The 13,785-nt window shown below is 48.5% G+C and overlaps 1 protein-coding gene across 1 annotated transcript; it reads left to right on the top strand.

Moving 5' to 3' along the window:
* Positions 1 to 3,946: 3,946 nt before the first annotated feature.
* Positions 3,947 to 7,836, top strand: LOC112899552 (remorin-like). The gene is made up of 5 exons (XM_025968057.1): positions 3,947 to 4,375; positions 6,480 to 6,545; positions 6,619 to 6,706; positions 7,081 to 7,162; positions 7,351 to 7,836. Exons 1-5 carry the CDS (start codon positions 4,186 to 4,188, stop codon positions 7,549 to 7,551), a joined length of 627 nt encoding a protein of 208 aa, XP_025823842.1. The 5' UTR covers positions 3,947 to 4,185; the 3' UTR covers positions 7,552 to 7,836.
* Positions 7,837 to 13,785: the final 5,949 nt, after the last annotated feature.

Genomic DNA, 13,785 nt, shown 5'->3' with positions numbered 1-13,785 from the left:
GCCAACGAAGAAAAGCATCACATAATGCATCTGCTTTTAGTTTTCCGGCGATGAAAGAACTCTGATGGGCCATCAAGCCCTTCTTTATTTCTCATCTGCTTTGGACTAACGGGACAGCCATATACCGTTCTTTTATGTGTGGGTTCTGAACCTGTGCTTTTGTTGTCATTTGTGAGCTTTCCGGCAAACAATACCCTAGTACTCACTGATGCTCATGTACATGCCGAAGGAAACCGTGCAAACCGCTATGCAAATGTCCTGTTTGATCACTGACTGAAAACAAGAACGCCACACTTTTCACACATCTTTTGCTACATCAATTCAATCGGTGACCCCAAGAAAAATTGTAGAAATTTTGCATGCGCTTCAAACATCCTCAACTAGGGGTGCATGTAAAGCGTGAACTTGATCCTGACTCCTTTGACTGAAGAGATCTTATCCAAATCCCGTGAGGAAAAAGGAGGCAAAATATATGAAAAGGAGCTGAGAAGATGCCAGCTCTTCACCTAATTACAGTAGTGACGGATCTGAGTAACGTGAGCGAGAAGTCATTCGTCGTTTCACAATTGCGAATTAGGTGCCAACCTCATGACAAGTGAAGCTGATAACACTCTGGTTTGGCGATAACTGACGCCTCAAAACTTTCAGAGATGTCAACGTAAAAGCACTGCACCCATACATGAATCGCACGCCTGATGAACGGCCGTTCATGCATTATCCCAGGCTAAGCCTATCTGTTGTCAAGACTTCTCTCCAACCTGAACAACTGGATACTGACCTGTCTTTCTTCAGACAACATATAGTATGCTCAGTAAGGATGCAAGTCTATTTTAGTACGCATTTCAGGGCTCGTAGTTGAGAAATTGTTGGATACAACTAAAAGTTTCCGTTTGGAACGCTTTGTTGGTGGCAGAATCTCCAGCACTGCATAGATCCTAAAGACCCGGCCGGCACCGGGAATAATGCAAAAGTCCAGGTGACTTGGCCCATAAACACACTAAGCCTCCAGATCACAGCTCCATCCCTCCACCTGTGAACCCTAGCCAGAAGATAAAGAAATCAATACATCTTTATTATCAAGAAAAGGCCGGATACAGCCCATGCCGCACACGGAATCGCTCTTTCTTTTTTTAAAAAAAACGTGCAGTCATCAGAACGTCAGAACAGCTGAGAGGAATCGGAAGAAATCTCTAGAAGGCACCGGGGCAAGCTGGGGCCAGGTGGCGATGGCGCGCAAGCAGCTGAAAACGACCCCCCCTGACCCCAAACGGGGTTTATAAGGCCGGGGAAGCCAGCAAATGTAGGTGAGGGCCTGGCTGACAGGGATTTGGGCTGATGGATTATTCCAAATGGCTGGGTTAGTGGCTGCAACGTTCGCAGCGATATCGGTGTGGATCTTTGGGTGAAGGGAACCGGTTAGACTAGGCATGCTCGCGAAGGAATCGCAGAGGAGAAAGAATGGCCACGGGATCGGACTGGTAGCTTACCGACACGGTCGCTGTCGAGCCGCGATGCGTCCAACGCCGCCGGCGGGGCCCGGGAGGATGTGGATGCAAAGATTTTTGAGGAGCTTTGCCTTGCTTGCTTGCCTTGCCTTGCCTTGTGTGCTTCGGTATTAGCGGCAAGGAAAGGAAGATCAGGCCTGTCAAGCCGTGGCCTTCACGCGTGCCTAGCCCCTTCCGTCCATCTCACTGTGGTCTAGCCCTCTCGCTCTGTTTCCATTTGCTGACCTGCGAGCTTCTTGTTGGTAAGGTTCTGGATATCGCTACAGTCCTGCTTCCGTCAGTTCGCCGGTTAACAAAGGGAGAAGGAGACAGCGAGGTTTCAGTCCGTCAGAAGCAGATTGAACAGCAACGGGGAGACAGCGAGGGTTGACGTGTTTTCGACGAGACGGCGATGCGTGCGTAGCCCCGACTCCATATACGGAGGCGCCGATCGAAGACGTAGAGGAAGGGGAAGTCGAATCAGATTCCAGCTGCTTATTCAGGGAGGAGGAAGATTCACTCCACTCCGTTTAGCTCGGCCGGAGTTGGGTCTGCAGCAATAATTGGACGCATCGCGTAGCTGTGGCCGCACTCGCCGGTCGCCAGCGAGGCATCTATCTATCTTCCTCCGCCTCTTTGTCCAGTTGCCTGCTAGCTACATGATTGTTCCAGCACATTGCTGGACACAGTTGCCTGCCCGGGGCCCTCCTTGTTTTAGAACGACAAGGTTTAGTTGGCCAGCTATCCTATGACGTGCCAACGGCACAACTGCTAACCGGATCAAAACTCCCAACAAAATCCAGCAGCAGCAGCAGCTCCTGAAAAAAACAAGGAGTTTCTCGTGGAAACGACGGTCACGATTCACGCGAAACGATGAGGCAGCTGGAGCCGTTCGTTCAAGCCGAGGTTCCAGCCCGGACGGGCCAAGAATTCCTCGCAGTGCCGCCGCGTGCTACCAAACGAACAAGCATCATGCGCAAACTGACAAGCTGTATTGTGTGTTCGGATACGAGTTTTCCACCTGCAGCCTGCAGGGTCTCGTTTTAGAACACGAGGACTCCCAGAAGAAGTGCCAGGCCAGAAGGCCAATGGAAGTGAGCCTTGGTAGTGTGGCGGAGGCAATCAGGTAACCGAGCCCCGGCGGGCGTGGTGGTCCATGCGGCGCGGCAGACAGGCATGTGGGGTGGCACCGGCCGGGCTCGCGCGGAAACCGCCCAAAACCGCGCAATTTCCCGTGCCCCGAAAGCGCCCGCGCAGTACTCTTGTCGGCCGGGGAATCCGGGCGGGCAGATGCGCGCGCACGCGCGTGCCCCCGCCCCCGCTCCTGGGCTGGAACGGCAGTAACGGCGGCCAGGTTGGTGCTTGTCGTCCCGGCCCCGGCGGTCCCAGCAGACCAGTTGCCGATCAACAGGAACAATGATTCCGCGAGACGACGATGGCGAGCGGCCGGCGCGCGGGCGGGTTTAAAATCCACGCGCGATGCGGGGGAAGGGTATGATCCCCGATGGCGGTGGTCCTCGCCGACGACGCCGACGCCGACGCCGCCGCCCGCATTGATGCCGCGTGTGTACGTGCCCGCCCAGTGGTCTGGCCACGTTCGCCCGGCTAAGCTATACGGAGCCAGCCGGCCGTCGCACGTCTGTCAGCAGTGGCAGTGGCAGTGGCAGTGGCCAACGGGGCGATGCGGATGGATTGGAACGAGACGTTGCTGGCGAGGCGCGTCGTGCAACGGCCACCAGAGTCGCCGCGCTCACGGGATCCGGGCGCCCAGCGGCGCGGGGCGCGGGGTGGGTGGGGTTGGGTTGGCACCTCGCCACGGCACAGCGCCAACGCGCGGCCCCGGGAGGGCACGACGCGCCGGGCCGAGTCGCCGTCACGGACTCGCCCCATGGGTTCCTTGCCGGCTCCTCTTTTAACCAACAGCGGCTTACGGCTGAGCTAGGCCACCGGGTCCGGATATGGACATTTCCGTATCTGTTTACCCATGGACCCTCCGAAACTCTAGTATTTTGGTAACCGATTGCGTGGACGGAGAACTAATTGCATTTTTTTGTGCTTCTTGATATGGTAATACCTTCTCCTAAAAATGAGAGAGTTTCAGCTTCATCTCACAAATTAGGTATTTATCTTTTTATAAAATTGATTTTTTTTATTAACTAACGTACACGATCAAGTGTTAGGAATGGAGAAGCCTATTGATACAAGATAGAGGAAATTTAAAGCCTTTTCCATGTCCTTTACAAGGAAGCATGAAATAATTTTTTTATTCAAAGGATGCAATAGTTATTTTTTTCCTGGGATAACAAATTAACAATAGTCATTTTCCAGAGGACCAGCAAAGCAAGGTACTACAAACAACTCTGCAGGAACGTACCAGTACCACCCACCCTCCTGCAAGGCTGCACATGCTGGCTGGCATTCGGGCTATAAAACCGTCCCTGAACCGAGGAAGGTTGAGCCCCACGCCCCGATTGGATAGAATACGAGGCCCTCGTCTGTCAGAATTCAGAGACAAAACACGCCTCCCCTCCCTTCCCTTGCGGCCTAAACTACTCTCCGACTCCACCCGGACTTCGTCCAGACAGTTAAACCGGTTGCTAACTTGCTATTAGTACGCGCCACCACGCTCGCACAGGCACAGCTAGCTCCCCACCCCACGCACTCAACAGCAACAGCTAGGCTACACCCACAAGACAGCAACATGGCTGAGGAGGAGGCCAAGAAGGTGGAGGTGGAGGTCGCCCAGGAGCCCGAGGCGGCGCCGGCCGCGGAGCCGGCCAAGGAGGCCAAGGAGGACGTCGCCGAGGAGAAGGCCGTCATCCCCGCGAGCGAGCCGCCGGTCGCAGAGGAGAAGCCGGCCGACGACTCCAAGGCCCTCGCCATCGTCGAGAGTGAGTACTACTTGCTTTGCTTCCTTTTCTCTCTCTGTACTGGAACTCCGGAAGGCTCGCGATGGGAAGGTGGTGGTGGTTACTGGTCGGTGTTGCCTGTGCTAGGAATTGGGAGAAACTTACCTCCTCTGTATGCTTGGTTCGTCGTCTCTGTACTTTCTGGTAGCTGTACAGTGGCGGTACTAAGCACTTGCGATCTTGACAGCTGGTTTGCTTCTCTTTTCTTGGGTTCCCGGGTTGTTGTTGACATGATTCCTTTTATTTGGTTGTTGTGGAACCTATACGTCCGATATCTAATTTCTTCTTAGGAATTCAGTATTCTTTGTGTTTCGTTGCAAATTTTTATTAGAACCAAAGGCCCAGGCAAGTTTGCGTGTTAAATTTTCACCTTGCTAAATGGTTTTTCTTTTGCGAAAGTGGTAGCCATGGCTGCCAAGGACTCTGGAGGAACTGTATGTCAGGTTCTGCAGGGTTAAAAAGCCATTATGGTAGCCTTTGCCTCGCATCTTAACACAATCCGTTTTAGGACGACTGTCCATCCTAGGTTGCTACTCTGGGGATCTAAAAGTGAGCTAACTCTTTGATGCTAGACATGTAGTATTTCCTTTGCTTGCAATTTATTTTTAGTGAGCCATCAAGAAAAGATGGTAGTTGGAACTTTCCTGAGTTCCCCACTTTCTCCCCACCTTGTACCCTTTCTTGCTCTGCTCTTATCTTTCTCCTATCTTTATCCATCCAAGTTACCTTAAAATACTCTGCAGAAAGATTAAAAAAAACTTTCCACCGTAGCGTTGGCTTATTTGCTTCTGAATTATCTGACAGTTGTTGCCTATTTCTTCAAATCTTGGGAGAATTATTCGGGTATTAGAACAGATAAAATTTGGAACAGTGAGTACAAAATTCAAATGACATAGAAATCATGACAAGGCTATGATACTTTTTACTGGCTTCTTTTGAAAGATATATGCTCAGTGAATATGGCCCTTCACAGCTTACAGCAGCTAGATAGTTGTTTTCTGTTGCTGCTACGTCTTCAAAGATGTACATGTACAGAGCCACAGAGGTTCCTTGCATAGCTGGGCAAATGATGAAATCATGCGCTCTGAAGCATTCATTTTCCCTAATGCTTATGCAGAGATAAAAAATAACGTGGAAATTCAATGTACTTCTATTGTTTTAAATGGCCAATAATGAACAAGTAATCAACAGAACACAATGTGTGGCCAAATTTGAGCTGGCAAACCAGACAATTTTTGCTGTCCCCTGGTTTCTCTTTTATCATGCTGATCCATCTTTTGTTATATGCCTATATCTAATCCTACAAAACCAAACTAATCCAAAATCAGAGCTGCCTTTCTGGAACTAGCTAATGTTTTCGAGGGAAGGAAACTTAGCAAGATGCCAAGAGACTTATATACAAGCAGAACACTGCGTCTAACACATACAGCTAATTAACCAACCAACCATATTCTAAAATTTGTTAAGCACAGCACAAATACGTAGAAGAAGATTCACGTCATAAACAATTGTAGTCGCTAGTTCAGCAGTTCTTTGATATTATTTTCATTAACCGTGCTGGAAAATTGGTGACCCAGTCAAGGATCTTCAGAAGACTGATGATTGGGTGCTTATAGTTGGTACACTATGTCATCATTTGGTCATTTCCCCTTCCTGAAAAGGCTGAAGTAGGTTTCTACGGTTATCATCATTTTGTAGTTCGTGTCGTTTAGAATGAGATCAATCTGAAGCAAGACGCAAGCAGGATGTACCGGTCAAACAAGAGAAAGGGGAAAATGTACAATCTTTCTTACTACACAAGCTATCTGAGCAGCAGGTGCACAGGACCTGGGTAGAGATAAGTTGTGTTGGCAATCTCAAGCACATGCTCCTCTGCAAAGATAGTAGTATTGTTAAAAATTATAATTTTGTCTTGGATGCTAATGGGTTGTGTCGGATCATTTGATCAATATACAGACAGTTGCTGGCTTCTTCTATATAAAATTGTTCAGCAAATTTTGTTCATGCATCTGAGTTTATTTTTTTGCCCAAAAGCAAACATGCTTCTGTATAGCTCATAAAGTTCTCTACTTTTCTGTATTTCCAGAGGTTGCAGATGAACCTGCTGCAGAGAAGCCTGCAGCTGAGAAGCAAGGGAGCTCCAATGACAGAGGTAAGTATTGAATAATTGTCTTCTTGTTATCAAGCACAACTATGCCTATTAAGAACCTAAATTTGGTCTGCAGATCTCGCTCTTGCAAGGATGGAAACTGAGAAGAGGAATTCTTTGATCAAAGCATGGGAAGAGAATGAGAAGACAAAAGCTGAGAACAAGTATGTTGCTTACCTCTTTCAATTCCCCTGAACTCCTTTTCAGTGGAACCATTATTTGTCCGTTACAGTAGATGCATCTTTGCAAAAAGCATTCTTCAGTTATCTATAATTCTTTCATCAAGAGAATTGGATGCTCTGTACAAGTTTATGTGAATGATATTTCTAGCATTACGACCAGAGGGTAGTGTGGATATAAACTTCTACTCAATCCAAACCAGAATAGCAAAAAGGATAACACAGTTTTTAAGCTGGAACATTATTTAAAAAACACTTCACATCTACGTATATTCTTGATATCCTGTAGACGTTGATATAATCTGCAGGCAAGTGATTTGAAAATTTCTAACTTGAATCAATGGACACAATTGTGACAGGGCTACTAAAAAAATATCTTCTATTCTTTCATGGGAGAACACAAAGAAAGCGAACATAGAAGCTGAACTGAAGAAGATTGAGGTAATTTAGTTTTCTCCCCCCTTTACCTCTCAAGTTTTAACTTTTAAGCATACCTTACCTCATATTTGAAGAGAGATTTGAGCCCCGCTGATAACGATTGCACAGAAAAGGATAGTTCGGTAGAACTATATGGCATTTTCCCTTCAAATATGATAACCTCTCAGCTATGTTAATTTACACTTCTCCAGGAGCAACTGGAAAAGAAGAAGGCTGAATACGCCGAGAAGATGAAGAACAAGATCGCAATCATCCACAAGGAAGCCGAAGAGAAGCGGGCAATGGTCGAAGCAAAACGCGGCGAGGAGGTCCTGAAGGCCGAGGAGATGGCTGCCAAGTACCGCGCCACTGGCCACGCTCCTAAGAAGCTCATTGGATGCTTTGGAGCCTAAGAAACGTCCCGAGTCACACCGAGCAAAAAGTGAATAACGTCAAATCCGTGATTGCTTGGTTCTCTCGCTCTATCAAGTGTGTAGTGTGTCTTTAAAAGTGTGTAAAGCCTACCGTTGCTGTATATACACAATATTACTTCCAAGACAGGCGTTTGGTGGTGGTGTACATGTTGAATGCTTGACGAGCAACATTCTTATGTGTAGTTAAGAAGTCACATTCTTGTTGTTGTTGACATTTAAGCAGACATTTTGTTCTTTTCCTAGTGTTACTCCTATTTTTGTCTCTGTCTCTTTGTTCCTTTCTGTTGATTTAGTTTGTATATATGCACATCTGTCATGTTCTTTTTCAAAGCACCTGAATAGCCTTCATATTTAATAAATACCGAAACCTGAAAAGGATTCAGTTTGGGAAATCTTGTGTTTTGGTAAGAGGTGAATGGTGAAAACTCAAAAAAGATTTTGAATCTGAGATGTAAATTTTTTATTTGAAACATTGGTCTTAAAATCTGTAAGGAACAGGGATTCTTGAGTAAGATTGAGCGTACCTCCATGTTCTTCACACTGCTATCATGTCGATATCACTGCAGATCAGACTTGGTCCAGACCTTGCAATTGCCTCGGAGGGAGGATTCGAGGAGCGAGGGCTATTGACATTGAGGGCCAGTTTGGCAGAGCTCCCAGAGCTGATTCTCTGCTGAATCCAGCAAGAGCTTTGCCAAACAGTTTTTCAGAGAGAAGTGATTCTCTGCTGATTCTGTGGAGTGATTCTCTGAAATGAACTAAGAGGCTGGGAGCTGAAAAAAGTAGTTTCTTCTGATTCTGTGAAGTGATTCTCCATCCTGATTTTATGAGTTTATGCTAGAGAATTAAAGAGAATCACCTTCAGCCATAGAATCACTTCTCTTAGAGAATCAGCTTCCACAGAAAATCAGGATCAGTTGGAGCTCTACCAAACTGGCCCTGAATACCTTTGGTTGCCACTAGAAGAGGTTGACATTGCCTTGCAGTGGCAGAGAATGCCATCCGCGTTGAGAGCCATGCGGAGAAGAAGCGGGAGATAGCCTCACAAAGAGGTGGGGGTTGCCACGGAGGCCGACCCCGCGAGCAGGAAGCTCTTCGTCCATGGCCTCGAGTGGGGCACCGGGCACCGGCGCCCCGACCTCCACTCCGCGTTCTCACGCTTCGGCTCCTGTCGCTCTTCCGCTTCCGTGGCTCTACGCTCCCGCGGCTCTGCGCTCCCGCTCTGCGTTCTCATGCGTCCTCTTCCGCTCCCGCCGCTCTGCGTTCCACGCCCTCCGCCGCCCCCAGCTCCAAATCGGAGGTCGTCTTGCTTTCTGCCACCTCGCCGCCTCAGGTTCGTCGAGTGCCCGCGCGGACCCCGGGGCAGCGACACCGTCGCGTGCTCCCAGTCCCAGGCCGGCCCCCGCGTCGTGGAGCTGCAGCTGTCCGGGAGCGCGGCGGCGTCCTCCCGTGGGTCCGCGACGAGGGCCGCGGCGGCAAGGCTCCCCAGCAGGCCAGCAACAGGAGCGTCGGGCTCCCGCTTCTGTCCCTGGGAGAAGCCATTGAAGATCGAAGCGGGACGGGTTCCCCGCCCTGAACATGGGCGTCGGGCGAGGGGGTCGCCGCAAATATCCAGGGTGTTTTATGTAAAATATTGGATGGCAGTTTTACACTAAACCTCCTAATTCGGATCGCGATTAATAATCACCTTCCAGAGTGTCTTGTGTAAAATACTGGGTGGCAGTTTTACACTAAACCTCCTAATTTAGATCGTGATTAATAATCGCGATCCAATCCAGAGCGCTTAATGTAAAATATTGGATGGCAGTTTCACACTAAGCCTCCTAATTTGGATCGCGGTTCCTCACCAGCTCCTGCTATCCTTCCCGTTCTCTTCCACGCATTTTCGTTCGCCGCCGTCGGGGGAACGAGCCACAGAGTCATCAAGCTACGAGCGCTCGCCCATACAAACGCCGCCCGCGATCGATACGATCCTCCGAGCGAAACCATGCGCATCGAATCAGCTCCCCATGGTGGCGTCGGCGGGGAGCGAAACCAGGCCCATGATGACCTTCTGCGGGGCGCCGTTCGACGGCACATCGGTCCCGTCCTCCCCGGCCGGGGGCACAGCCTCCGCCTCCACCACCTCCGGCGGCGACGCACCGGCGAGATGACGCGGCGCTGTTGATGCAAGTCGCGAAGCAGCTGCCACCGACGTCGCAGGCTCGCAGCGGCGGGAGCATGTGCAGAGGGGTGGGGCGGTTGATGGTCTGACCATCTTCGACACCGTCGCTCTGCCGTTATCGAAGAAGATTTCTCCGTTTTGGTCTGTCGAAGCTTATGGCAGTGGCAGCAATTGCTGTTCTTTAATACACGCGGCGGATCCTGGGCGTGCCGCTCCGTTGATGCGTGGAGAGGGGCTCGGCGCCCGGCTTGGGATGGCAATTGACAGCAGCCTGCCGCGACTCCTCCCCTTTGTTCCTCTGGTCGGTGCTCGCGAGTGGCGCCAGCTGTAGCTGTCAAATGTGTTCGTTTTTTCCTGTTCAGATTCAACCTCACAGATCCTTTCTTCCTCAATTTCCTGTGTAAGTGGCAAGATTAGATCATCGAGTAAAGATTTGGCCTCTACATAACCCTTGTACTATTCGCGTTATATCTATTTTCTTATATTAGTTTGATAATAAGAACATATTGGTTCTTCTATACCCAAATCAGTAGAAGTAGAATGATTGAATTCTATACTAAGAACACAAGATTTTATGGTTTACTGTGACATCTCATAAGTGAAGTCTAGAGTGAACTTCAAATAGCTTCATGAAGCAAGTCAAGCATCTAATAGTGCCAACGCCTCACGTCCTGTTAACCTCATTTGCCACATGTTCCAGTGACTAAAGCAGGTTGAATGGTTGCTCAATTCTTAGAGGACAAGCATTTATAAATGCAAATGCTTTAGTTAGTTTCATACGCTCACCTTTCCTGCACAGGTGTTGCTGCAATTGCCAGATGAGGAACACAAAGTATTTATTGTCCTTCACAATTGGTCAAATTGGTAGATGGAATGACTGCTATGAATTTAGCTTACTAGTCTTTGAAAGTTTTGTGAATGGTGGTCGTTGCCATGTTCTGTTCCTGTTTACTACTATCAGGTTCAGTAGGTTCAGTAACCAACAACCATCATTTTTCATGTTCTGTGAATATTGTTTCATTAAGAGAAGATCCACTATTCATTCAAAGGCTCCATGATTTCTCCAGTTAAATGCACCCTCCTTTGTTTGTACTTTCCAATAAAACAAGCATACTCCTCTGTTTATACTTGCTTATACACTACAGCTCACTGAAGTCAAGGACTGTGAGCGCACATCTGAAGGCTGAGATCACTGCCCTTGCACCAAGCAATATGAAGATTAAGGTGTTGGCACAATGGCACCACCTGAGAGCTAGCACAAACATCAATTTTTTCTATGTTGGCAGTAGTTGCACTATGTTTCCAACTCTGGTAGTATACTAACAGCATGTTCTGATGTTTATATGACAGATTGGGATCGCAACCCAACGATTGTTCACCGGAAGTGCTTTCAAGCTCTGGATTCTACTTTGTTCGGGCTGCTCTTTTGTTGAGTTCTTGCCATGTAACCATCTAGGTTTGAGATTGCTGGGATTCCCTTGAGCTGAATGCGCTGCATCCGCGCATGTAAAACAAGTAGGGGCATAGGAGGGCTGAAAGTATGGGCGTCCAAAATGAGGCGGGCCTGATTCGGTCGACGAAGAGGAGCAATTTCGTGCGGCTTGGGCTGGATGCAGTGCTGTACGCCTGTACTAGTTTGGGCTGAAAGTAGACGAGCCTCCCCAGTGTGGGCTTCGGGCATTTTGTTGTCATTGACGCGCGCACAAAGGTTTTTGAATGAGATGCAACTTTGAAGTAATACTCTATTAATATACTGCCTTTTGTTAACTAAATATGTATAAAATTTGACTAATTGTTGGTCAAAACCTACAGAAATTTTTCTCAAAAAAATACAGAAAATTGACATTTTCAAATTAAAATTCACCTCAGGGATTACTCCTCACGGCACCGCTGTACCTATGATCCGTATGGCGCCTGTTCACCTCTTACCACGGCTAGTTAAGCTGTCCGAGATGAGTACGAGAAAACCTTCAGGCGTACGTAGAGCGACCCTGCTGCGTCCTGCCGATGAAACCGCAGGCAGCGACTGGCCGGACGCACTCCCCCCCCCCCCTTGTGTCAGGGCCAGGGGTCAGTCAGCCGACGGCAATGAATGCGCTCGTCCTCCCCGTCGCCGCGCCGGTGGTGGTCCCAGCGATCCGGTCGGTGCAGCTAGCTCCGTACGCGACGGCGTGCATGGAAACGGATCGAAACGGGGGCTGCTCGTCGTGGACCTCGTTGGTATGGTCGGAGAGAGAGAACAGAGAAGAAGACGCCGGGGACCGGGCGTTTGGTTTCGCGGTCGAAAAGTGAAGGTGAAAGTGAAACGCGCCATCGCCGGGCATGGATGGTCAATCTGTCAGCAGTCAAATCCAGAACCCTAAGCTAGATAGATGGCACGCACAGATCCTGAATCGTCGGGCCGGCCGGCTCGGGCGTCCACGGCCCGTACGTACGCATACGGACGGCACGCACACATGTTTCTGTGCACGGTCCCGGTACGCACGTCGCCAACCCAAAGGCCAGCTGCCTCTTATTGGGGGTAAAAATTAATCACGTCGAATCTTGTTTTTTACGCAGGCTCATCCATCAAGCGAGAACGTTCTTCGAGAGGATCGATTTCGGGCTGCCGTACATGCTAGTTCTACAGTAGTGACGCGTAGGCGATCCCACGTACATTCTTACGCATGAATTGCCGTTGTGCCCAAGCCTAACAAGTAGTAACAAGGACGACACAGGAGAAGGGTAGCAGCTAGCTGCTACACAGGCACTCGTACCATCGTAGTACAGTGATCGAGCATTCGAGCTCCGGAAGAGAACAATCAGGTATGGACGCTGCATGCGTGGCGGCATCATGCATGCATGCATGGTTGGTGGCCTGGTGCCATTAAAAGCAACGGCGTGCATGCGTTATCGTATCGGGTATCGGCGGGGGAATAATGCATGCATGCGAGGAGCTAGAGCGCCGAGATTTCCATTCCCAGCGGAATGATCGAATCTGTGGATGGTCCAAGGCTCTCCAAGCCCTAGTCGAGCGTATCATGGCGTGTTTCGCCGTAGGCCGTAGCGTGTTACACGGGTCGACCGTCTACGCTTGCCTGCACGAGGTCGTGGGGAAGATTGCTCATTGCTGGGCCAAGCCCCGGCCGGCCATGACTGACACACATGCGCATGCACGCCAACACGTTGGTCCAGAACCTGAACGTTGCCGCTCCCTACTAGTGGTGTAATGTATTGCCTATGTACGTACGTAGGGCGGATTATATATGATGAACAGCATGGTCGAAGTTAAGAGTAGTTTTTTTTAATGACCGGAATGGGGCAAAATGTAAAATTTATGCATACGGCGAAGTGGCAGCCCTAGCTAGCTATACGATGAGCATTTGCTTTTCGGTTCTGTACGAGTGGCGTTCCATTCTCTCAAACTAAGTCCTCATACATACAGTGCAAGTTGGAGAAAAATAGCTACTGTAGAATCATCAAATAAATGAACATTATTGGCCCCTCTAGTCATTGCAGATCCATTATGTTCTCAGCAAATTAAAGCTAACATCATAGCATCCTGGTAACTAGATCAAATTCTATCTCTACGACTAACCTATATCATTTTTGAAATAAAATTATTAGTCCATGAAGCGTCACCGGTGATAATTATCAAAACTCGATCGAACTAGATGAGCATAGATGCTTTCAACCAAATTAGGGTCCGGAACTCTGGATGCCTTCAGCAAAATTTCCCAATCAAAATAAAGAGTCTTGGACATCATATTAAAAAATTAACTTGGGATAATTTCCCTTTTTTGTTCTGCACACTTATAAAAAAAGAGCAAAAGTATGGGCTAGGAAACATCAATTTGACCGCTATTCTTTTGCTGGTAAATTTGACCGGCATTTTTATTGTACCAACAGTATACTTTTCAATGTACTTCTTGAGAGAAATTTATTCGTACCATTTTGAAATTTTTGAAACTAACATATAGATAACAATTTATAGACATATGGGTGCGTTCGTTTCTTAGGGTCTAAAGTTTAGAGGTGTCACATTAAGTATTAAATAAAGTCTAATTATA

The sequence above is a fragment of the Panicum hallii genome, chromosome 7 (genome assembly GCF_002211085.1).
Source record: "Panicum hallii strain FIL2 chromosome 7, PHallii_v3.1, whole genome shotgun sequence".
NCBI classification, from domain to species: Eukaryota; Viridiplantae; Streptophyta; class Magnoliopsida; order Poales; family Poaceae; genus Panicum; species Panicum hallii.
The sequence above is the reverse complement of the archived record's forward strand: the minus strand, read 5'-3'. Positions and strand labels throughout refer to the sequence as shown.